The sequence below is a fragment of the Gorilla gorilla genome, chromosome 18 (genome assembly GCF_029281585.2).
Source record: "Gorilla gorilla gorilla isolate KB3781 chromosome 18, NHGRI_mGorGor1-v2.1_pri, whole genome shotgun sequence".
NCBI lineage: Eukaryota > Metazoa > Chordata > Mammalia > Primates > Hominidae > Gorilla > Gorilla gorilla.
Genome location: NC_073242.2, coordinates 100520954 through 100548179, shown reverse-complemented (window position 1 = coordinate 100548179; position 27226 = coordinate 100520954). Strand labels below are relative to the sequence as shown.

The window sequence follows — 27226 nt, the reverse complement described above, 5'->3', positions numbered from 1 at the left end:
TATGGCTTTAAATTATGTCTATAACTTTTATATATACTGATCAGCACTCAATCAAAAAATGACCAAGCACATGAGGAGGTAAGACAATCTGATAGAAAACCAGAGTAAACAACAGAAACAAACCCAGGAGAACCAGATCATAGAATTATCAGACACAGATTTTAAAAATGTTTTTATCAAAATTAAGCAGAGATCTGAAAACTAGAAACATTCTAATGAAAAGTCTAGAACTAAGAAGTTATAATAACAAATTAAAAACTCAGTGGATGAATTTAACCGCTTGTTAGGTATAGCCAGAGAGATTTTGTAAAGTGGAAATTAGATAAATCAAATAAAATATCTGAAAATACTGAAGCATGCAGAGACAAAATATAGAAAAAGAACACACACACACACAAAAGACAGAGAGGTGAAAAGTGGAGAAGAAACAATATTTGAAAAGATAATGACTCAAAATTTTTCAGAATTGATGAAAGACATTTATTCACATATTCAATAAGTGCTACAAGCCCCTGAAAGGATAAATGCAACCATGCCTAGGAACATTATAGTAAAATCACTGAAAGCTAAAGACAAAAATAAATAAATATGTGTGCATAAAAATTAAATCTATCAGAAGACAAGATAGATTGTTTCAATTGTGCAATAAGAGTATGAGCTGACTTCTCAACAGAAACAGTGGAAAGCTATAATATCTTCAAAGTGCTGGAAGAAAATATCGAAAAATTGTTCACGGATACATGTTCGATGATAGTAATTACACTACAAATTGTAATGAAAGGTTGGAAGCCACTTAAATGTCCAATAAGAGTTTTAAACATATTTGCCTCCCAACAGTGGACCATATAACCATTAAGAAGAATAAGGGAGATCTTTAGGTATGATATGTTAATGATATGTTAAACTGTTCCAAAGGTATTATTAAATGAAAAAAAAAGCAGGTTGCAAAATATCATAGTATACATTCCCATTTGCATTAGCAGTATTGTGATACAATTAAATATGAAAGGATAGGCACCAAAATGTTAACAGTAGTTATCTTTGGATGATGCAATTATAAGATAATTTTATTCATATTCTCTTTAAATTTTGTAATGATCACGTATTATCGAACAAAGATAGTTTCATTTTAAAAAGGGGGAACAAAACCAGTTAGTACTTCAAAGGTTGTGTGCTCTGTATTGACCGTGAGTTCATTGTAGAATTGTTATAACGGATATTGTTAAGTGCATTTCATTATCTCTACATGGAAGAAATTCAGCAAAAGTAAGCATCGGGTAAGATCCCTAGGCTCAGATCCCTAATATTCTGGATCTTCCTAAATCTAAGGGAGATCAGTGTGAATAATGTCCCTTGGAGCCCCAGGTTGGCTCTCATTTTATGAGAAGCATCAATCAATGGTCACCCTTCTCTGATTTAGAATTACTTTTCTTTGTAAGAAACTTTGGAATAATGTTAAGAATTGGGTTAAAATTTTTAATTTTTTTCCTGCTAAAATGTAAATTGCAATACAGTCTGCTCCCTAAAGATAAGAAACTAGCAGTATTCTTATTTTCTTAAAATATTTGGATCACAATACCAAAAGACACAATTCAAAATGCCATAATCCCGAATCTTGAGTTCCTGAAAGATCAAAACCCCTAAGGATCAAAATCCCTAAAGTCTAACATCCCTGGTGTCTAAAATCCCAAAAATCACAGTCCTGAAAGATTAAAATCCCAAATGTTGAAATCCTGAAAAACCAAAGTCTAGGGAAGGGATTAGTGTGTTTTCAGCTGCACACAGGATAGTTGCATTATGCTGATTGTACCATGTTAGGTGGAACTATTACCTTGTCTTTATTGGGAAATTTAGTATGGTTTAAACACATGGGTGCCAGGTTGACAAGGGATGGGCTTGTGGACTTCATTTTAGATGTCAACTTGACCAGTAGAAGCTGGTGGAAACCTGGTAAAGCATAATTTTGGGTATATCTGTGAGTGTTTCCAGAGGAGATTTGTGTGTAAGTCTGAGTGGACTTGATGGGGAAAATCTGCCCTCAGTGCTGACAGGCCCCATCCAACCAGCCAGGGACTTGGGAGAGAACAAATACAGAAGGCACATTGGTTTGTCTCTGGGAGCTGGGACAGACTTTTCCTCTGCTGCCTTGGACATAGAAATTTGACTCCATGCAAGTGCATTATCACAACGTTGCCTTTGTGCGTAAGCATTGTGTGTGTACGTAAAAATGCTGACACTTACTCAATACATAAAGAGATAGTCTTTTTGTACATCTGAATTTGTGAGAGAGAAAATTTCTGGAGATCTCAGCTCTTTGGGAAACTGCCTAAGTGGGGGTGACCCATCATGGTTTTTGATCTACTCAAAAGACTTAAGTTGTGCATATGGTATTTCAGGTGATCATAGTTATAAAGCTAGGTGTCTGCAGTTACCAACCATAATGACATGCATTTGTACTTTGCCCTTTTTCACCTATTCCTTTATAAATACAGCTTGTATACTCATAACTGTTATACCCATGTGACTGTTGTTAGTCTACCTGTGTTTATGCTTGCAAAAATATGCATTCTATTATTGCCTATTTTATTGCATAAAGTGGCCTTTGAAGTGTTCTGTTGTGTTTTTATATGTTTCTCAAGTAAATCCCTCTTTAAAATGTAAATAAATATATTGTAAAGAATGTCTTTTGTTTTTCCAGAATTATATCTTTGGGATTTTGGTCTTTCACAATTTCGGCAGTCAGGATTTTGGCATTCAGGATTATGATTGGCTCCCATATAGGATGAATCTTAAGCGTTAGTTAAATTGCAGTTCCCTCGGTGCAGTGCAGGGAGCTATTTAATAATTTTGATTATTTATATTGGTAACGTACATGAGGGAACATGATTTGGGGTAAATGAAGCACCATTTGGATGATAAAGTCTGAATTGTTTTTCTAGGCCGAGAAATCCGTCTGCCCCTCCGAATCAAAGGGGAAGGCATGGGACCTAAGATTCACTTCAACTTTGAATTGCTGGATATTGGGAAAGTTTTCACTGGATCTGCACATTGTTATGAGGTAAGCACTAGAGTTGTTCGTTGATACTTCAAACAGTACTTGGCTTTTGTGGTTTGTTTTATCTTATATGTTTTTATTTGATGGAAAGAGTATGCAATCACATTTATTCGCCGTTACTCATCCTTGTTGAGACCCTGGAGTGCTCAGATTCTTCCTCCTCTTGCCTGGCCATCATGAGGGGAACAACTGTTTTATCTTCATTAGCCCTCCTTCACTTTAGTAAAAGCTAAAAAGCATCAAAGCCATAGTTTCACTGGTTTTATCCTCATTGTTTTGTAGATTGCAAAGGGAAAACTCATAAATACATCTCCCCATCTGTTTAGTGCTTGTTCTCTGACAACATAAATTCCACAGATCAGAGGATAGATAACCTTTTACATTTTCTAGAACGTCCTAATGAGCATAGCTGTTTTCACACTTCAGAATTTTCTCTTAATGCACTAGTCTCCAATCCATGTTTTAAAAACCAATCAGTTTCTGGAAGAGACTTTCCTGCTTTATCTTTCCAATTAATTAGAAAATGAAATTTTACAGGATGTTTGCATGAGTTATTCAGGATGAGTGTTTACTTCAGTGTCTCCCCATCACTAAATTTGTATCTAGGGCACATTTTTTACATTATATCAGACTATAACCCTTGAAACTTCATTTTGGGAAAGTTCCTTCATTGTATATGTTTGTATTTTTGTAGAGGTATTTTAAACAATTATTTAATGAGTGACAAATAGGTGCCAGATTCAGATTCATACTTTATTGTGTGTGCATGTCTATGTGTGTGTGTGTGTGTGTGTGTGTGTGTGTGTGTGTGATTTCTAATCCTTACCAAATTGTGAAAGTTAGGCTTTATTACATCTATTTTGCATATGAGAAATGTGGATCGTGTAGTAGTTAATATCATACACATCTCCCTTAATGTGTGTTGAGCACAGTGCTAGTGCTTTGACCTTCACTCGTTCATTTAGTCCTCACAAAAACCCAATTTGTATCCTAGCACTTTGGGAGGCCAAGGCAGTGGATCACTTGAGGTCAGGAGTTCAAGACCAGCCTGGCCAATATGGTGAAATTCAATCACTACTAAAAATAGAAAAATTACCAGGGCATGTTGGCAGACACCTGTAATCCCAACTACTTGGAAGACTGAAGCAGGAGAATCACTTGAACTCAGGAGGTGGAGGTTACAGTGAGCCAAGATCGCGCCACTGCACTCCAGCCTGGGCAACAGAGTGAGACTCTGTCTCAAAAAAAACAAAAAACAAAAAACAAAAACCACCCCAAAACAACAAAAACCTATTTGTGAGAACTATTTGTGAGGTACAATTAACTATTTCCATTTCATAGCTGGGTAAACTGAGTCTTACAGAAGTTAAGGTAGTGCTAGATATTGTAACAAACAAATACAAAAATACATAATGTCTCAAATATGCTAGAAGTTTCTTTTACACCTTACATAAAGTCCAAAACAAAGGTTTCTAGTGAGCAGGTGCTCTCTTCCAGCAGAGAAGCTGGAACGTCTCATGCTTGGCCACCCCTACCACGTGGTCTACAAGATTGTGGAAGGGGAAAGGGCATGGGGGAACGTATATGATATTTTTATAGATGGTAGCACATTTCACTTACATTCATATTCCATTAGCTGTATGCACAGTAAAAGAGGAAGTGCATTCAAGGAACGGCAAACCTGAATGCCAGGGTAGTTAAGTAACTTGGCAGGGTCCTGCAGCATGTAATGTTAGTGAGTCCTGGGGGACTAGGGCTCTCTCTCCTGTTTTGGGAAAAGAAGGCCTTTGCTGGCCTCTCAACGCTTCAGGTTCTCAGCATCCCAACCTCTCACCTCGGGTAAACCCAGCCTCCAAACCACTTGGCTCTTAGCCCAGCCTAACCTGGTGTGGGGACAGTACCCTGCATCCCCCACATTCACAAAGTAACTGTGGCCTAAATGGGATGATGCAGAAGGTAAACAGAGATGGTAATGTCACAGTGAGATGGACTATGCATAGGAACCCTGTGTAAATGAAGAAGTCAGTCGCATGGCTGTCGTGAAATGACAAGTGACACAGCTATATCCCACACTGTCCTGGATTGCATTTGAGAGGTCACTTGGGGAGAAGGAAAAAAAGTCCAGTAGTTCTCATTAAACTGATATTCTGTCTGTAATTCATCCAGTGTGAATTTCCTATATCTTACAGACTGAACTTATGAGTGCCACATCAGAAAAGAAGCCTTAGTTCTGATGCAAAATGGATAGGGTTTCCCTGAATGTAAATTTAGCAGAAGTGTACTTGAGGCCACCACTTCCCACCCTCCCTAATTTTAATAGTAAAGCAAACCACAGCCAGTTAAATAAGTGTTAAATGAGGTGATGCATCAGCTTGGACAGTTTGGAGAGCTGTGCAGTGGCAGAGAAGGACACGGTAAGGTGCTTCTTATGGGAATATTTTGCACTGTCTGCGTATTTAATGCTGATGCTTCATTGCATCTCTCTTTCAATTTATTGCATTACCTACTTGCGACAAATTTGAATAACTAGCTATTGCCCTTAGTCGTTGCTGAACATAGCAGATACATAAAGAATAAACCATTAACCCCAAGAGTATACCCTATTCCCCAGTGTAATTAAGAAGGAAAACAAATGAGAGGCAAAGTTTGATTATAAATTTTCTTCTCTCCAAGGAGCTAGACCTCAAGGGAAAGAGTATTATTGTAATCAAAAGGCCTCTGAATTGTGTCCCAAAACTATTGCTGGTTTCTGTATTCGTAAGTAGGTGCTTATTTCTCGGGAGGAGAAGAATGATGTCATATTCTTAAAAATGGAGGAATTCTCACCATACAGAAAATATGGGCAAAACATTTCTGCTAACCAAAAAAACTAAAAGGCAATCCGTGCATCTTCTGAAAGAGAAGAACAGGGTCCTCCAAGTTACCACTAATGCCTTCAATTTGCCTTCGTGTTACCACTAGTACGTACTAGTCACTTCTTAAGCACAGGTAAAATTTAAACCCATTCTGTTAGGCACTGGGGATATAAATAGCAGTCACTGACTACGTGTGGTGGCTCATGTCTGTAATTGCAGTGCTTTGGGAGGCTGAGGTGGAAGGATCACTTGAGCCCAGGAGTTCAAGACCAGCCTGGGCAATACAGAAAGACCCCATCTCTACAAAAAAAAAACCCACAAAAATTAGTTGGGTGTGGTGGCACATACCTATAGCCCCAGCTACTCAGAAGGCAGAGGCAGGACGATCACTTGAGCCTAGGAGTTCAGGGTACAGTGAGCTATGATGGCGCCACTGCACTCCAGCCTGGACAACAGAGCCAGACCCTGTCTCTTAAAAAACAAAAAACAAACAAACAAACGAAAACATAACAACAGTCTCTGTCATTTTTAAGCACTATTTGCCAAGCACTATTCTAAAAATTACATAAATTAATAAATTTAATTTTACAGCAATATGAGAAGTTAGTAGTACTTACATTTTACACATGGGGAAACTGGAACACAGAGAAAGTAAGTAGATTGTCCAAGGCTACAGAGCTAGTAAGTCAATGGCAAAGCTGAGACTTGAACCCAGGCAGTTTGGCTTCAGAGTCGCTGGCCATAATCACTTTTCTACATGGTCTCTTTAAACGGAATGAAGGGTGAAGCCTGGTTCCTGCTACCAGGGGTCTTAGAATGAGGGAGATGCGAAAGAAACATAAAAAAAAAAAAAAAAGAAACATAAAAAAGAAATTTCATAGGAAATTCATGAATAAAATAGCAAGCAGCAATTATTTATGCTTCTATTTTGGTGCATTGTCCGTCTTCTCTTGGCAGAAGAGGCTGTCTTCCTCTGCTCTGCCTCTGCTGCCCACTCTTTCTCTCCATCATATATTCTGGATGCCCTCTTCCCTGCAACCTGAGCCCCTGAACTCATCCTCCTCTGCCTCCACTCAGACCCCATTCCCTTAGTTACCAACCTCTCTTCTCTTACAACAACAAAAGGCAGCACTTTGGTGAGTGTTTCCTCTAGGCTGAGCACTGAATATGCATTATCTCATTTATTATAAATATGCTGTCTCCTCCACAATACCTCCCCACAGTCTTGCCACTCCCATTCTCACCTTTCACCACTCATCTTCTCAAAACAGGAATCTAAAATAGTCAGCCACTATTTCCTGTACACCCACTCAATTCCCTAAATATTTGTCCTCTGGATTCTGCAGTCATGCCCCACTAGATTTACTCTCTTCCTCAAGGTCAGGGATGACAATAATCTCTAACTAAAAATAATGTCTGTAACCTTTGCTCCAGACTTACTCTCCTGACCTCTGTCTGCATCTGACTTCTTCCGGGAATCCTCCTCCCTCAGCTTCCGCGTTCCTGACTCACGTCACATTTGCCTGCTAACCTTCTGAAAGTTTCTTTGAGATCTCTCATGCTCTTTGTCCTCCAAAGCCTTATGTGTAGGTTGAGGGTGGTTCCTATATAAATCAGGAAAACATGCTGTTCACCCTCTAGGTGTAAGGACAGCATTGGCAAGGATCAGAAGTGGTGTCTTTGGAAGCCAGGATAGAACAACATGGCTGTAGTGATGGTTCATGCACAAGAATTGTAGGGACAGTAGACTGAGGCCTGCCATGTAGGACGCCTAATGTCACGAGTGTGCATGAAGGAGCTCAGGCATGAGCTCTTTACATGCACACACTAAACCCAGTGTGCAACCACATATGGGCAATAAAATGCTTCCAGAACACTAGAATATAGGGGTACAACTTTTCTTTAGTAAAACAGTTGCTTGCATAAGAATCTCAAAACAATCATCCATCCAGTAGAATCTGAGATGAAAATATCTCAATAGGATGAAATCTGATAGCACAACAAAGAGAACCCTTGTCATCTGGGGTCCACAGTGATGTCTCATTTACATTCTTCAAGCTACATTATAAACATAGGTTTAGGTAATTCTCACTCTGCTATTCTAACTTGCTTTTTATTTTTAAGTATGCTGCTTAACCTCAGCCTTCTCATGCATATAAGAGAAATACTTACTTTCCCTTGGTTACTTTATAGAGAGTAGCAAAAAAGGGAGTATTTTAAGGCTCTTCATCAGTATATGTGATTATGATCAGTTTTTATAGCACAAGCATAATATATATGACTAATTTCATGTTAAAGAGGAGACTAAAAATGTAAAATTACTTTCTGGCTTGGGAGTTCTATCTTCAAACACTCAAGGCATCAGACTGTTCATTTGTCCCTGAGTGTTCTTCTTTGGTTCTAATTCTGCAACTTTTCCTTTGTTGCTGTTAAACAGTACAGACACATGCTTATATGAAAATAGGTCAGAGGCCCATTGACCTTCACATTCTTGCCTTTTATTGATATAGGCGATACTGTACAACAAAGGCAGCATTGATGCTCTCTTCAACATGACCCCTCCAACTTCAGCTTTGGGGGCCTGCTTTGTTTTCAGTCCCAAGGAAGGCATCATTGAACCAAGTGGAGTCCAAGCTATCCAGATCTCCTTCAGCTCTACCATCCTGGGAAACTTTGAAGAAGAGTTCCTGCTCAATGTCAATGGGTCACCTGAGCCTGTGAAACTGACCATTAGGTAAGGTACATTTATAATGAATGTAGAAACTAACAGAAGTTTTAACCTATTGCCTTTTTAGCTTTTTAAGTAGATCCTGTCTTGGATGCTGATGACTATCTTTGTTGATATGAACACATCAGCATAATAGAGTGTGTTAAATTTCCATCAGTGTTTCCCTAGTGAACATGTATAAGTTATTATAGATACAGATGCTGTTTGGAGATCTAGTTTTTCTACAAGTTACAGTCTTATAAAATAAGGATTTAGACATTAAACTAGCTTCTAGTTACTCTCTATGTCTTAGGATGTTTAGAGAAAATAAGTTATTACAGTAACACCTGAATAAAATCATCTGGGCTAAGCTTTGGCCATTATCACATTTTCCCTAAACTTTTGTCTTTTGTTCTCATTTTAAGGAAATTATTTACATGATCTCACTATTATGTCTCCAAGCATTGTAAACACATTGCTCTGACTCTATTTGGATTCCCACAGCAGCAGGTTGTTAATTACCATGGCAGTTTCTCTTATTCTGGCAACTGCTAGCAAGACCTCCCTCCATCTACAAGCTGAGGTCTCCCTTGGGGCAAGCCCTGGGGATAACATAGAAAAGAGATAGAGACATATGACCTGAAGGATCCAAGGAAAATGTACTGATCTCATGATATATACTATACATTCAGAATCTCAAGATTAGCTGAAAGGTGATTACTATTTATTCTCAACTCTTCCACCTCAGTGTCCCTGTTATGCACTGAATTGTTTCCCGCAGAATTTATATGTTGAAGTCCTAACACCCAGTACCTCGGAATGTAACTCTTCTTGGACATAGGGCCTTTAAAGAGGTAATTAAGGCAAAATGAGGTCACATGGGTGGGCTTTAATCCAATATGATTGGTGTCCTTATAAGGAGAGGACATTAGGACACAGACATACACATAGAAAAGGGCCATGTGAAAAAATAAAGAGAAGCTGAAGCGAGAGACCCTCAGAAAAAAAGAACCCTGCAATCACCAACCCTTCTGACAGCAACAGAAATAAACTTCTGTTGTTTAAGCCACCCAGTCTAGGGTACTTTGTTATGGCAGCCCTAGCAAAGTCATACAACCCCCAACAACTAAGGAGAGTGAACGTGTGTGCCTCAAGGATTCTGTGGCATGACCAAAGCAGCCTGTCACAATCATAATCTTTTTTATTTTTAAGTCTCAAGACTTATCTGAAATATTCACAAGGCATTTACGTTCTCTTCCATAATACATGTGTGTTTGTTATAAGAGAAAAAGGAGGGTTGTTTTCCAAATATTTGAATAACTTTGACTCTTCACAAATATGTGCCGTACTTATCCCAGCCCATGGTTAACATCCTTTGGGTATGTATACAACATGAGAAGGGTGGGAATACACTTTCATTTATATGAACTTCAGCCCACTTCCTACCTTCATAACATCTCATCTCTCATGACAAGCAGTGAAGGGTGGTTCTCTGAAGAAGGAGGAAGAACAAACTTGTGAATATAACCTTGTCTCCAATTCACGGATCCTCTGGTCCCATGAGGGCCTTTGATAAGATCCAGCAGATCAACTCCTGGAAGCTGACTACTGGGCATTAGGAAGTATTGCTCTGAATCATAAGCACCCGTGACAACATCCAGTATCATAAGCAAGCCTTCATACATAAGCAGCAAAGATAAAACCTTTAAGCTCTGCTCTAAAAACATTTAAGATAGAAGGAATAATGGCCCTATCTGTAGGAAGGAAAGTATAGGATATTAAAGGAGCAGTTTTACTTTTCCGGTAGATGAAAGAAAGGGAAAGTGCTAGCCAAGGAAGGCTAACTGCCCCTCAAGTTTAATAAGAAAGCCCATCCCAATTTCACCTGGCCATTCCCCATTTTAAGTTCAGGCCTAATAATACTGTGTCTTACCATCAACATACATAGCTACCCCTTTTAGGAATAAATATGTATTTTGGATATTTGTTAAATAAACTCTTATTGAGTACCTCCTTCAAGCAAGGTTGTTTATTAGGTGCAAGAACTCATGTATTTGGGTTTGTTAGACATTCCTGATGCATGAATACTACTGCCCTCACTTTTGACTCTGAATTATTTACCCAAATTCAGGATTGCCCATTCTTTAAACTATTCCCTAAAGAAACTTAAAAATACAGTAAAAGAAATAACAAAGGAATTCAAAAGGGTAGAAAATATCCATTTAACACAAAGAAAGGCAGTAATGGAGGAATAGAGGAACAGAAAAGACGTGAGACATATAGAAAATAAGTAGCATGAGTCTTGCCCTATCAACAATTACATTAAATGTCAATGTATTAAATACTTCAATTAAAAGTTAGAGAATGGCAGAATGGATTAGAACAAAACAAACAACCCCGCCAAAAATCTATATATTTTTGCTTTTTACAAGATATCTATCTTGTATCTATATGCTTTTTACAAGATACCACACTTTAGATTTAAAGATATGAATAGGTTGAAACCAAAAGGATGGAAATATATACACCATGCAAACAGTACCAAAAGAAAGCTGGAGAGTCTATGTTATATCAGACAAAATAGACTTTAAAATAAAAATTGTTACTCAAGACAAAGAAGGGCATTTTACAATGATAAGATAGTGAATTCATCAAAAAGATATGGCAATTATAAACACACATCTAATAACAGAGCACCAAAATATGTGAAGTGCAGACAGATAGAATTGAAGGGAGAAATAGACAATTCAGCAAAATAGTAGGGGATGTCAATACCCCACTTTCAATAATAAAAAACTAAGCAGAAGATCACAAAGGAAATAGAAGAGTTGAACACTATAAACCACCTAGACCTAACAGACATCTACAGCACACTCTACCCAACAGGAATAAAAGAAAGGACATTACTACCAACCTTACAGAAATTAAAAGGATTAGTGGATAATGCTATGAACAATTGTATGCCAAAAATTAGATAATGTAGATGATATGAACAAATTCCTAGAAAGACACGAACTACCAAAACTGACTCAAGAAGAAATAGAAAATCTGAATAGACCTGTAATATATTCCAACCAAAAAACAAACAAACAAAAAACAAGATCAAGTGGCTTCACTGGTAAATTCTACTGAATGTTTAATGAAGAATTGTCATAAATCTTTCACAAACTCTTCCAAAAAATAAGAAGGTGGGAACACTTTTCAACTCATTTTATGAGGCATGTATTACCCTGATACCAAAACCGAATGAAAACATTACAAGAAAAGAAAGCTAAAAACCCATAACCTTTATGGATTTAGACCCAAAAATCTTTGACAAAATACTAGCAAACCAAATCCAGCAACATGTGGAAAGGATTATACCCCATGACGAAGTGGGATTTATCCTGAATGATGAAAGGTTGGCTTAACATAAGAAAATCAATCAATGTAATACAACATATTAATAGAATAAAGGACAAAAACCACATGATTATTTCAGTAAACACAGAAAAAGCATTTGCCAAAATTTAGCACCCTTCTATGATTAAAAAAAAAAAGTAACAAACTAGGAGTAGAAGGGAACTGCCTCTACATGGATCAAAGACTGAAATGTAAGGGCTGAAACTATAAAACTGTTAGAAGACAACATATGGATAGGCCCGGTGCGGTGGCTCATGCCTGTAATCTCAGCACTTTGGGAGGCTGAGGCAGGCAGATTACCTGAGGCCAGGAGTTCGAGACCAGCCTGGCCAACATGGTGAAACCCTGTCTCTACTAAAAATACAAAAAAATTAACTGGGCATGGTGATGCATGCCTGTAATTCCAGCTACTTGAGAGGCTGAGGCAGGAGAATCACTTGAACCCAGGAGGCGGAGATTGCAGTGAGCGGAGATTGTGCCACTGCACTGCAGCCTGGGTGACAGAGTGAGACTCTGCCTCAAAAACAAACAAACAAAAAAAATAGGGTTAAATATCCATATCCAAAAACCAAACAAGCAATAGTTTTCAGATAATCAGCATCTAAGCACAAGCAACCAAAGAAAAAATAAATAAATTAGACTTCATCAGAATGTAAAAAAGTTTGTGCTTCAAAGGGGATACTGTCAAGAAAGTGAAAAGACAACCTTCACAATGGGAGAAAGTATGTGCAACTCATATATCTGATAAGGAACAATAAATTATTGGACAATTATAACTCAATAAATAATTCAATTTAAAAATGGACAAAGCGTTTAAGCAGACATTTCTCAAAGAAGATATACAAGAGGCCAATAACACATGAAAAGACTGTCAACATCATTAATCCTCAGGGAGATGTAAATCAAAACCCCACAATGAGATACTACTTCACACTCACTTGGATGGCTATAATCTTAAAATGGAAAATACAGTAGTTTCCCTTTATCTGCATTTTTAGGCCCCAAAGCGCAAAAGTAAAATTAGGGTTACTCAGACACAAGCACTGCAATACTGTGGCAGTTGATCTGATAACCAAGACAGCTACTAAGTGACTAAAGAGCGGGTAGCATATGCAACATCAATACACTGGACAAAAGGGTGACTCATGACCTCGGCTGGACAGAGAGTGGATGACACAAGACTTCATCACACTACGCAAAGTGACAGGCACTTAACAATGTATGACTGATTTGTTTCTGGAAATTTTTTATTTAATATTTTTGGACCGTGTTGACCATAAGTAACTGAAACAACAGAAAATCAAAACTACAGATAAGGAACTACTGTAAGTATTGGTGAAAAGGTGGAGGAATGAGAACTCCCATACACTGGTAATTAGGAATGTAAGACATGGCAGCCACTTTAGAAAATGATTTATCAGCACCTCAAACAGGTAAACACTGAGTTACCATATGACCAGCAATTCTGCTCCTAGGTATATACCCAAGAGGAATGAAAGCATATATCCACACAAAAACTTGTACATGAATGTTTATAACAGTATCATTCATAGTAGCCAAAGATAAATGAAATGTGTTATATCTATACAATGGAATGCTATTTGACCATAACAAGGAATGAAAAAAAATGAAGCACTGTTAGATGCTACAACATGGTAGCATGAATGAACCTTGCTACCACGGTCTTTTGTGACTAGCTTCTTTCACTTGTCATAATGATTTCAAGGTTCAGCCATAATGACACCATTATAAACCTTCAAAATAAGGTTCATCCATTATGAACCTTGAAAACATTATGAAAGAACCCAGTCACAAAAGACCACATTACATGATTCCATTTATATGAAATGGTTAAAGCAGGCAAATCTATATAGATCTGAGGTAGATTAGTGGTTGCTTAGGGCTGGAGGGTGCAGGATAGTGGATGACAGCTAAAGGGCATGAGGTTTCTTTTTGAGGTGATGAAAACGTTCTCAAATTGACTGTAGTGATGGTTGCATATATTTGTGAATATACAAAAAACATTGATTTGTACACTTTAAATGTGTGAATTGTATGATGTGTGAATTATATCTCAATGAAGCTGTCATTTAAAAAAAAATTCCAGGAGGCTGTAATAGTGAATAATACTTCTGTAATTTCCTGGGTGAATTTTTTAAATCTCTGATCTGTTCTCCTAAAGGTCCCAGAGTAGTCATGCATGTCACTTGCAATGTCTAAATAGGTTAAGGTGTACTTGGGTTTTCCATTGGGAATAATAGGATTTAGGGATCTCCCAGGAATCTGCTCACAAGTGAACTTGGACTAGTTAGTACTCCACCTGCTCTGTGGAGGGTAAGCCTCTTGTTCTATCTTCTGGACATTTCCATTTACCAAAATTCACATGCCACTTCTTGATTTTGGATGTTCATTTCTAGTTTCCTTCAACAAACCTGACTATGGAAAGAATCTTTATGGGGATTTATCACCAAACTCATGATCAATTGCTAAGAGAAATAGACTTACATAAATTTCCTCCTCAGTTCACTTCCTTTAAAGCTCAGTGTTTCATTTGTCCAATAGTGTTGCATTGTTAGTGGTTTGTAGCATTTCAAACCACTAGCAATAATTTTGAAAACCTGTTAAAAATCTAGTGTCATGAATAAATGTCTATTCATAAAGGGTAAAAATGCATGTATAATACATCATCTGTTCTTAGCTCCACACATTAACACTGACTTGACTTGTTATTTTACTTTGTCAGAAATACTTTCTTGGGCCTCGTAGCCCAGGAAATGTCTATAAAGTTAATATCGTAGGTTCTGGAATTTTGTTTCTTACTTTTTTATTGCCAGGTACTCATTTCTCAGTACTGCATAAGCTAGTATTTTAGCTAGTGTGCCTTGAAAGATCATAACAAATATTATACTTTCTCTCTTTCTGTTTACTCTTCCAGTTATATAACACAATATTTTCAGTGGTTGGATAAACAACACTGTAAAATTAGTGTGATTTTTAAAATTACCCACAAGCAATTTTCTTCCCTCCTATTTTTATGTATGTGATTTTATAAAGTTTGAACCATAGCACAGATACATTTTGTATTCAACTTGTCTCACTTACATATTGTAATAATTGAATCATTCTCTCTCTTGTCTTTCAAATTATAGTTTTAACAGACCCCTGCACTGATTTATGGCACAATCTTGGCATAGATTGTCCTAACATTCTGAATCCCTGTGAGAATTAATGTGACCATATCTAAGTCCAGATGGGATGGTTCAGCCACAATTCCCTCTGTTACATGTGCCTTTGAACAAGTGTCATGTATCTCTGGTTGTTTAAACTTCTGCATTGATTAAATGTCTGCTTTGTGTAAATTTTTTAAACTTCTTTCCTACTTTCTTTAGCATCTTGCGCATGTCAGACACTTTTGATCTATTTGTTACTTTGGTCCCTAAAAGCTTTTTTTCAAGCGAAGCATATAGCCTGTCGGCCTGTTTGTTGACTTCATTCTCAACTGGATCCCAATTCCTGGCTGAGTCCCAACCACTCCCTTTAAAATCACTTCAGATCGTTAGCATGAGATATAATAAATGCTCATGAGAAAGTTAGACCTGAAACTTGTTGCAGTGAGTCTTTGCTGTGGCCATTCCTCCCAGGCTTACAACAACCTCTCATCACATTATAGTCAGAGCTGAAGCAACTGGAAGTATCACTAAGGCACCAACATATTCTGCATGGTATGACACACACAACATCTGGAGCTTGGTGAATTAGAAGATTCTTGCTTAGTGTGTTTTCTGGTATCTGTGTGTCTATAACATTTAAAAGTTTTGCCACACAGATGGAACACTTTTCAGTTCTTACTTTTGGCCTACAGATAAAGACATGGATCATGGAGAAAAATATTATTGCTCTGAAGGTAAACAAGATAACTGAATAGTTTTCTTTTGCTGTTGTAACAAATTATCACAAATTTAGTAGCTTCAAACAACACATACTTAATATTTTACAGTTTTATAGACTTAATGCAGGTCTAGCTAGGCTAAAATCAGTGTTGGCAGGGCTGTGTTTCCTTCTGAAGGCTCTAGAGGGGAACCCATTTCCTAACCTTTTTTGGCTTTCTGAGGCTGCTCACATTCCTGGATTCCTTCTTCTGTGTTCAAAGTTTCCTTCTTCTGTGTTCAAAGCCAGGTTGAGTTCTCAGATTGCAGCACTCTGACCTCCTCTTCTGTCTCTTTCCTCTATTTTTAAAATCACCCTTGTGATTACAATGGGCCTACTAGGATAAGACAGGATAATCTCCTCATCTTAAATTCAGTTAATTAGCAACCCTAATTCCATCTGCTACCTTAATTCCTCTTTGCCATGTAACCTAATATATTCATAGGTTCTGGGAATTAGGACATAGATATCTCTGGGAGCCATTATTCTACCTACAATACCTTCTAAGCTAGAAGTCATAGAATCTCTCTATTATTTATTTTAAGCTACAGCATCTGTCCAAGATCATAAAGCCTTACACTGAGAGAGAAATAGACCAACATTTAGAGTAAAGAGTCATTCAGTGTCACCTAGTCCAGTCCTCTCTTTTATACACGAGGAAGAGAAACAGAAGCTGATAGAGATAAAGTGGCTGACCAACATCACAGTGAGTGAATGTCACAGTGGTAGGAATGTCACAGTGGTAGGAGTGGAATTGGAAAGTTTATATGAAAGCATGGACAGGGATTACTAGTATCAGTGATAGTCTTTGATGTGTATTACATGATTAGACCTATAATTTTTATTTCTTGACACATTAATAACTTTACATGATATGTGTCTCATTCAAAATAACAACATTTTGTGCCCTTGTTTGGTGATCCATCTGCTCTGCCTCTCACCTATTCATTGGTAGAAATAAGATAATAAGTTAACCACAGCATTGTTTGTCAAAACCCATGGTTTGAATCATGAAAAAGAATTTTAAGAACCACTGTGATAGACCATCATGTCATCATTTCTTTAAATCCTGGATACTATAATTGACATAAAGTCAAGGTATGGTTTTTGTACTTATCCTTGCCCTACTTCCTGATTGTGACTCTGATTCACTGGATTCTCTCCCTCTCCCCCACCTTGTATTCCTCCTTCCAGAGGCTGTGTCATTGGACCTACCTTCCATTTTAATGTTCCAGCTCTGCACTTTGGTGATGTTTCCTTTGGTGAGTAATTTTCCATTTTAAATTAGAAATTGAATAGGATTCCTTTTCCCTACGTGGAAGGAGGAAGGTTTACAAAGAACCCCCGTTCCACAGCACTGGAATAGGAAGTCCAGCACAAGGACATTCAGAACGTGTGCCCTATATCTGATTGCCCTGCATGAGAAAACAGAGTCCACATAACCATCCCAAGTCAGTTACTGCCAAGAAATCTTATACTGATTCATTGTTTGGAATCTACTCTATAGTTCAGCTCTGAAATGTTAATGTAAATGCTATACAGCAGTGGTAAGCCCATTATTGAGCTCCAAGAATATCTAAAACTCTTTTATCTAGAAGTCTTCTCCACTTGAGCACCCCAAACACTGACAGTCAGGCATAAAACTTATATATTGACAAGTAACTAATGTTGAGAAATTTCATCCAGAATGTAGCACTGAAAGCAAAAGAGTTAGACTACATGAAAGGGAAATAAAGGGACATGGAAAGTAAGATTTAAAAGTTCTAACTAACGAACTAACTTGTATCTAATAGATACAAGTTCTAAGTTTAAAGGTTTAAAAGTTCTAACTTGTATCTAACAGAAATGCTAGATGGAGAAAGAATGAAAATGGCCAAAGAGCAATATTTGAAGAGATGGTGGCTGAGAATTTCTAAACTGAAGAAAAACATTTGTCCTTATAGTGTGCAACTGGATGCTCTTTCAATTCTGTAACTCCATCATAGGTAGCATGTAGCTTCTATGTCTTGGTCAAGTTTTCTGCCCTAACCTTAGCCGTCATACTCACATTCCAGCCAGCAGAAAGGAGGAAGAGACAGGAAAAGAGTACACCCCTTCCTTTTAAGGACACTTCCTAGAAGTTGTACGCGCCACATATGGTTATATCCCATTGGTGAGTACTTAGTTGTGTGGCCACAACCAAGCTGCACATAAGGCTAGGAAATACAGCCTCATTCTTGTTGGCCACATTCACAACCAAAACTTAGGGATTTCGTTACTTCCCGAAGAAGGAAAAGGATAGTGGGAGATAACCAGCAATTTTGCCGTAACTTAGCAAATCTGGGCAACATCAATTAAGAATCAGCCAGGCATAGTGGCTCACATCTATAATCCCGCCACTTTGGGAGGGCGAGGCGGGAGGATTGCTTGAGCCCAGGAGTTCAAGACCAGCCCAGGCAACATAGCAAGACCCCATCTCTACAAAAAACTAAAACAATCAGCTGAGTGTAGTGGTACGTACCTGTGGCCCCAGCTACCTAAGAGGCTGAAGCAGGAGGATCTCTTGAGCCCAGGAGTTGGAGGCTGCAGTGAGCTGTGATTGCACCACTGCAATCTAGCCTAGGCAAAAGAGCAAGACCCTGTCTCTAAAAAACAAATAAACAACAAAAAAACCCTCATAACTCTTATTAGGAACCAGGAAAGAAATACAATTGCAGATATTTAAGGCAGTAAAAACAGATAAGAGAATGCTATATACAACTTCTTTAAAAAATAGGAGAAATGGATGAGTTGGGGGAAAACATATGTTATTAAAATTACCGCAAGGAGTAGAAAACCTGAATAGAAAAATAATCATAGAATATACTGAAAAAGAAGTCAAATATCTACCCCTGAAGAAAAGACACTAGGTCAAACAGCTTTACAAGTGAGTTCTACCAAATGGTGAAGAAATGGATGTATCTCACATCACAGAAAAATGTAGAAAGCTATTAACTCATTTTAGGAGACAAATATATTCACAGTAAAACAACACAAGAAAAGAAAAATATAGACCCATCTCTCTTATGAACATTGATTTTAAAGCATTAGCAAATCACATGCATAGAGATGCATTTTTAAAATTGCATCATGACCAAGTAGAATTTATCCCAGAAATCCAAAAATGGTTTAGTAACAGGAAATCCATTCATGTAATTTACCACAATTTGTATCATCTCAGTTCATGCTGAGAAAAATATTCCACAGAATCCAACACTCATTCATAATGAGAAATAAAAATTCTTAGAAAACTAGGAGTAGGAGGGAAATTCCTTAATATGATAAATGAAAAATAGAAAAAACCTACAGTGGGAAAATGTATTTAATGGGGACCTTTATTCATTTAGTAACGTATATTTAGTAATATTAGTTTAGCTATGTTCTAGACACTATTCTGGGGACTGGGATATTACAATTTAATGTTGAAAGCATTCTGATTCATTTTCAGAGACAAAAAAAACAAAAAACAAAAAACTATTCTCAAGCTATCATATAACATTGTCCTGGAGGTCCAAGCCATTGTGATAAGAAAATACAAGGAAATAAAAGATAAGTAGTTGAAAAGAAAAAAACAAAACTATCATGGTTTATAGAATGTATTATTCTCTACCTAGAAAAACTGTGGTAATTAACTGACAAGGCATTAGAACTAATAAGAGTTTAGCAAGATATTCAAGCAAAATATTATTAAAAAGTAGATTTTTAAATATATCAGCAATGATTAACTAGAAAACATAATAGAAAAATATCATTTAAGAATATAAAACTATATAATAACCTAAAAATAAATGTGCAGACACTACAGGAAGAAGATAATTGGTTAATTCCCTGGGGAAAAATTCACAGAAAGAGCCAATAAATTTTTGAAACAAAGACCAGTGACTGTGGACTTTATCAGATATTATAATGTACTTTAAAGCATAGGCAAATAGACTAATAGAAACAAAGCCATGACTACAGGGGAATTTACACATGCTCAATGTGAAATTTCAGATCAGTGGAGGCATGGGCTGCTTCATAAAAGGCAAAGAAACAATTTGTTATCCATTGGAAATAATAGAAAAGTTAGACTTTTACCTCACATCTTTCACAGAAAAAAATCTCAGATCTATTAAACAGCTAACAATGAAAAACAAACTTTTTAAAATATCAGGAGAAAATATAGGTGGTTATGTTTATATACTAGCAAGTGTGAAGGTCTTAAACAAGATGCCCAATGCAAAAGCCATAAAGAAAAAGGTTAGTAAGTGTGGCTCCCTAACATTAAGCAAATTTCCAAACAAAAAGATTTCATGAACACAGTAAAAAGACAATGCTTGCAACATAAATAATAGGCAAAGTATTAAAATCAGAATACATGAACCTTCAGAATACATGAAACTAACTCCTGCTAATTCATGAGGAAAAGTGAAATTATCCAATAGAAAAATTGGCAAATAGATGAATAGACGTGTATGAATTGGTAAGTGTTTAAACAGAATAGAAGGTCTATGAAAGACATATTAAAAGATGCTTAATCTCAATCATCTTAGATGTTTTTTGTGAAGAAAATTTAAGTATTTTTTTATAACCCAACTAGTATTTCTCATGTGTTCCCACACTACCAAGCAAGCATGGCAGGAGTTGGGGGGCACTGAGGCACTGGCCTGGGGGTGCCTCATCTAGCTAACCACTTACCCGTGGCGCCCATTTCCACTGAGGTATTGTGGGAACACTGATGGCTTGTCCTTTCAGCTCCAGCAGAGCCAACACTGACTTGGCTTCCACTGACTCCATTCTCCCTAGAGCTAGACCTGTGCTTCCCCCATGAAGCTACTGAGCACACTGAGATGTGCTGTAAGTGTAAAATACTATTGATTACATGTTGAAATAATATTTCTGACATGTTAGGTTAAATGCACTATGTTGTTAAAATTAATGTCACCTATTTGTGTTTTGCATTGTATTTCCATTGGACAGTGTTAAGCTAATCTCTCTTCTCCCTTCATAGCCATTGAGGTATGGTTGCCTGGCCTTTTGCTATGGCAGCCCTGTTGCAGACCCATGGCAAGTTCACTGTTCTCAACCCAACTACCTTCCAGAACCATGAGTGGGAGGAAGGGTGCCATGTATCCATGTGTAATGCCTGGGTCCTTCTCCAGCCACACAGGAACTGAGAGATCCTCAAGTACTGATTCCCTTTCAGCGTAAGCATACCATTTTTATCCTGAGTTAGCTGCCCCAGGCAGGTGTGAGAATATTCTGTGAAGTGGTCTGCTCTGAGATTCCCAACAAGAAAGCCAGGCAGAAGTCCCTTTGCTTCCAACATCCCCTCAACCTATTTAGCCACCCTATCCCTGAGATTCTGGCCTGTAAGGCAGATGCCATGATGTACACATGTGGCCACTCTGTTATTCTTCCCCTTCCCATACTCAACTGAGACAAAAGGAGTAGCCTTTCCACTTCCTCTTCCTGTTTGCCAGAACTCTCATATCATCGCCTCCTTTTCCTATATGCTGTATGCCAAATAAGAAAATAACCTGTGTGTCCATTTAAAGAATAACCTGTGTGTCAATTTAAAGGCTCTTATTCATCCTCAAAACAATGACACTGATAACATTATTCTCCATCAGATCTAGAATGGGATTTTTGATGTTAGGGAGCTCTGGCTCACACAAAACCAGGTACGCATGCTCCAAGGTTAGATAGGTTTTTCCCTTAACCATCTTCCATTTGGGCCTCCTTTATTAGGATGCAGGAAAGATTATCATTGGGTAATTTATCCATAGTTTCCTTGAGCTATAGAAATAAAAATGAACAGCTATTCCTCATAGTTGGTTCAGCTGAAAGTTTTGGTATTAGCTTAGCTGAAAATTAGAAACAATTTACTTTTCTTTTGTTGTATAATATCTTATTGAACCATTTGATGATATAGCAGCTATGCAAGAGGCCAGAAGACACTGCAGAACCATGACCCCCAAGATTTCCCAAACCTGAGACATGGAAACTTATCTCAAAAACCAACTTAATCCACCTTCAAAACCCAAGTTATCTTTTCTTTTAGTTTAGCTATGAATGCTATAAATTCTTTAATCTTCTCTGTATTGTGGCAGGAAATGTCAGCAATAACATCCCTTTTGGGCTTGCCAACAGGAAATCTAAGGCGATCTGGTTTTCAAAACCACATGGGTCAGTGGGTTTAGGCTACTTTGCTTTGCTTCTGGAGTCTGTACTGCATCAGCCAAAGCGAGGGGCAATTTTGTGTTAATTTCCAATTATATGACCCCCACAATTTAAGCCTCATGACTCCAACAAAGTACCATTATTTCCCCAGGTGGATTGGTCTCTCATCAAATAGACTGTTCACAAAGAAGCATGGTGGCACTGGAGGATGTGGAGAGGCATTTGAAACTTTCTTTTTTTTTTTTTTTTTTTGGTGTTTTTTGTTTTGTTTTGTTTTGTTTTGAGACAGAGTCTCTGTTGCTCAGGCTGGAGTGCAGTGGCACCATGTTGGCTCACTGCAATCTCCACCTCCGGAGCAGGCAATTCTCCTGCCTCAGCCTCCCGAGTAGCTGGGATTACAGGTGCATACCACCACACCTGGCTAATTTTTTAATATTCTTTGTAGAGACAGGGTTTCACCATGTTGGCCAGGCTGGTCTCGAACTCCTGTCCTCAGGTGATCCACCTGCCTCTGCCTCCCAAGTGCTGGGATTACAGGTGTGAGCCACCGTGCCTGGCCACATTTGAAACTTTCTAATTATTACCCCACATATGCAAGTAGGGAGGCGTTAATGAGACAGATGAGCATAAGCTTGTTATTAGCTCAGGAATGAAAGACTAATAGGGATGCGTATAGTTCCTGATGCAAAAATGAAACTGATCATTCCAGGAATAAGCCAAGAATTGGAGGAATATTTTAGTTATTTCAGAATGATGGACATATGTGGGGTTTAAAAAGGTTTGCAGAGGCTAATATAGTGGGGAATATATTAAGCTAACTAAAGTTGACAGTATTATCCCTGTATTGACACTAAGTTCCATTCCTAAAAAGGAGTCTGTTATAGATTAGTGTTGGAGATGTGGCATTTATTTGCTTGGTGGTGAAGATATGGATTTTGCATCAGGGACTGTTGGAATTGATGATGTTGTGATAGATGGGTGGTGGGTAATAGTACTATATGTTGGTTTCTAAAATTTCTATGGCTATAAAGATTTTTGATGGTAGGATTGGATGTTGGATGACCTACCCAGAAATAATTAGTTCTGTTGACTACAGCTGCAGTAGCATGAGAGAGTCAGATAATAGAATTGGGTGGTGATTGTCCTTGAAGGAACATTGAGGCATAGATGAATCCTTGGATGGGTTAAAGAATAAATGGACCAAGTAACAACTGGCATGCTAGCTGATACACTAAAGGCCCAGGTAAATATCTATAAACCCACTATTTTTCAGGAGATACAAGGATGTGTTGAATGAGAGTAAGGAGTTTGAAAACCTCCAAGCATTTATTGAACTCGGCCATTGAATAATGTGGACAGAGAAGTTATTGCAAAATATGATAACCTGTCTGGGATTTGGGGACAGAGTTGTTCAAATAAAGCATCGAAAGATGCATTACCGGTGTCTCTTCTATGGCACTGATATAAACTGGCAGTATGTAGCTGAAGGAGAAATATCTAAGTTGACCTTCGGAGGGTGTAAAGTAGGGAGTCGGGAGCAAAACCGGATTGTAATGATCACAGAATGATCTTAGAAGGGTTGGCAGAAGAGATCATAGTAGGTGTGAGCAAAGCATGCCCAAAACAAGTTGTCAATAACAGTAAGGGAGACATCACAGGGTGTATCAAAATTGTATAACCTTAAGATAAGAAACAAGGAGTAATATGGCAAAATGATGAAAAACAAAAGCACGCAAGGGAGAGTGTGAGAATCAGTAACATCAGGCACCTAACAAAATCTCATCCCATCAGTCTTGAGCAGAAGCTATCTACTGTGGGTAAAGTCTGCTTGTTCTGAGGGACTTGAAATAGCAGTCTATTTCTGAAGGTCATCTGCTTCTGAAGGTTTTTTCTGTTTTTTTTAGAAAACCTCTACTTAAGATCCCCAGTGAGAGTATTTTTCAACACGTCTTCAGCCAATAATTTAGCTTCTATGGGCATCTTTTTCCTCAGAGGTCCACCTCATAATTTAACTGCAAGGTCAGTTGTTAGAAGGCTCTGAAGAAGACCTTCATTGGTGTGTTTTTCAGGGTACTCATTCTTCAGTTAGAAAGAGGGGAGGGCTTCTGAGGGTGGTATTTTAGGGAAGCCTTTTTAAACTTATAGATGAGCTGGTTCTCACAATATTTTGTTATGTCTGCATGAAGCAAGGTTGACCCAAATTGATGAAATACTTGTAATCACATGGATCTTCTAGTTATTATTTCATAAAGTGAACAGTCTATGAGTTACAGAGGGAGCTAATCATATCTGATGGCCATCAGAGCTAAAGGTAAAACTCTTCATCAAGGAACTCAGAACCTCAGAGAACTGGGCCAACTTAAGATCAATAATACTATTTTTATGCTCTACATTTCCCAAAGATTGTGAAATTTTTTATCAAAGGGCTAACGCACTATAAAATTCTTTTTAACTCTTGTAGTGTAAGGTAACATTCCCCAGGTGGGAAAATTATAGTCTACAATTTCTTAGTCACAGTCACAGCAGTGGTCTTTCTGTACAGAAAGGCTCAAACCCATCCAAAGAATTTACAGTTACAAGCACATATTCTGAACTTTGTGAGCTGGGCCTAATCAACATATATTCCAGAGACTCACATCCCACTTGTATAATGTTTCTGGATATGGTATCAGGATGTGAGGCAGGAGCCAGCCACATCCCCAGCCACAGAGGAGAAATTTTCCCATTGATTCTTATTCAGAGATTATTTCCTCTCTTCTATGGTGGTGATGTTTTACGTATGATAAAACATTTTTGTCAAAGACCACTTAGATTTGGGGGCATAGTTGGTATTCCAGAGACCATTGGAATGAACAGAGGTTCCCAATTTGAGGCAACGTTTGTTTTCTAAATCTGAGGCTAAATTTTCTATGTCCAAAATGAGTTGGATATATGTGCTTATTGATTCCCATATTCTGAATTATTTCTATGGACAATGACAAAAATGCCACCTGATTTGCATAATGATCTGCCAACACAGTTCCCTTTGCTTTGTGGAGATTTTTACTTTACTAGAAAAATAAAGAATCCATTGTCTAAAATATTCCATGAATCCCCCAGTCTCTCAATTATAATTTAGCATTTTGTCCTGCGTGTTGATGAATCAATTTAATACTCTCATTAGATAGGGTCCATTCTTTAGTAGAGACGTCATGTTCCAAATAATATACCATATTTTTAAAGAACTGTAATTTTTCCTTTACAGCCTTGTGATCTTCCGCCGCTAGTTTCTGCTAGTCTTCTTAGGAGCTTTTTAGGTCAGGTGAAAATAAGCATCTTGAAGGAGAATTGAATCTCTTGAGAATGTTGTGTTTTAAAACATTATACAAGTATTGGGAGAAAGATCAGGTGCCTCTGTGAATCCTTGAGACATTCTGTGCAATTATGTTGTTAATTATTTGAAGAGAAGGCAAATAAATATTGACTTTTTATCTACTAGACCCTATAAAAGGGAGCATAGAGGTCTACAACTGTAAAGTACTTGCATTCAGGTGGAACTGTAGATAGAATAGTATTAGGATTGGTTGCAACTAGAAACCTAGGAGTAACATTCTTATTAATGACCTTCAGTCTTTAACAAATCAGCATCCCCTTCCTTTAGGCTTCTTGACAAGCAATATGGGATATTACAGGTACTAGTACAAGAAATTGTTGTTAACTAGGAGGTCATAATTGGCTTTATTCTGTGAAAAAGTTCTGGCTTTAAGGAAGCAGTCTGGGCAATGGTTTGGAAGACCACGTGAATCTTTATAGAACCCACTTTCCATAATACGCTCCACATTCACAGATCGTCTAACTCACAAATGGTCAGATCAAATAAGGCTAAGCCATCTACAGTTTCCAGAGTCATTATTTGGTAGGTCCAGGAAAGTCACATGTAGCATGATTGTGAAGCTGCCTTCCAAGCAGTTCCTCTGGAATTTCCGAGAATAACCCTTCAAGTGCACTCAATCTCACAGTTCTTTTTCCATGAAAGATATCTTCCAAGTAGGTTGGCAGGTGTGTTATCACAAAGGATACAAGAATGTGTTTCCTCCAATGGCCCAATGTGTAGACAAAAGCTGAGACATGAGGCAGAAGTAGATCAACTCAAAATAGCCCTGACAGCAACAGTCATTACTGCAAGAGACCAAGTACATTTTATTACAGCAGAGTTCAAGGTAGAAGAGTGGCATTTCCATCCAGTAGAAATATGCATTTTTGTTCTCCTGTGTCTATAGATTATTCTTCTTGTTCTGAAAGTGGTATCAGATACAATAGCTGCCTAGGGAATCGAAAATCAGAGTTTAGTGGCCGGGCGCTGTTGCTCACGCCTGTAATCCCAGCACTTTGGGAGGCCAAGGCAGGTGGATCACCTGAGGTCAAGAGTTCAAGAGCAGCCTGGCCAACATGGTGAAACCCCGTCTCTACTAAAAATACAAAAATTGGATGGGCGTGGTGGTGCATGGTGGCACACACCTGTAATCCCAGCTACTCGGGAGGCTGAGGCAGGAGAATCACTTGAACCTGGGAGGTGGAGGTTGAGGTGCGTTAAGATTGTACCACTACACTCCAGCCTGGGTGACAGAGCAAGACTCTGTCTCAAAAAAAAAGAAAGAGAAAAAAGGAAGGAAGGAAGGAAGGAGAAAGAAAGAAAGAAAGGAAGGAAGAAAGGAAGAAAGAAAGAAAAAGAAAGAAAGAAAGAAAGAAAATCAGAGCTTAGTGTATTGCTTGCCAAGCAAGAAAGGTCCACATCTCTTAAGAGAGGAGTCTCACGGAACGAAGCTGGATACGATGACAAAGCAGCTTTGTCTAAGAGAGGTAAAAGCCAGGTGTTAGTCTCTGGCTGGCTCTAAAGCAGTTCGTAAAGTCTGTCTTGGGAAAGGCTATTTTTTGATACTATGTCATCAGCCCTAAGAGCGTGATACCCAGACAGGTCTAGGACACACTCTATCATGTCTTGGCAAGCCCTGGGTCACCCAGCGGGCAAAACCATGCAGGCTTTTTCTTTCACACACTGGCAAATAAAAACAGCAAGCATGATTCAATGTAAAAATGTATATTTTTGTGTTAGAAATAAAT

The 27226-nt window shown here is 38.0% G+C and overlaps 1 protein-coding gene across 4 annotated transcripts in view; it reads left to right on the top strand.

The window, feature by feature from the left end:
• HYDIN (HYDIN axonemal central pair apparatus protein) overlaps window positions 1–27226 on the top strand; it is a 421455-nt gene that overhangs the window by 134959 nt on the left and 259270 nt on the right. For all 4 annotated transcript variants that reach the window (XM_055366388.2, XM_055366390.1, XM_055366389.2 and 1 more), the window contains exons 11-13: window positions 2940–3058; window positions 8421–8644; window positions 17141–17208. In XM_055366388.2, the coding sequence (XP_055222363.2) occupies window positions 2940–3058; window positions 8421–8644; window positions 17141–17208 (411 nt within the window). The remainder of the gene's footprint in view (window positions 1–2939; window positions 3059–8420; window positions 8645–17140; window positions 17209–27226) is intronic.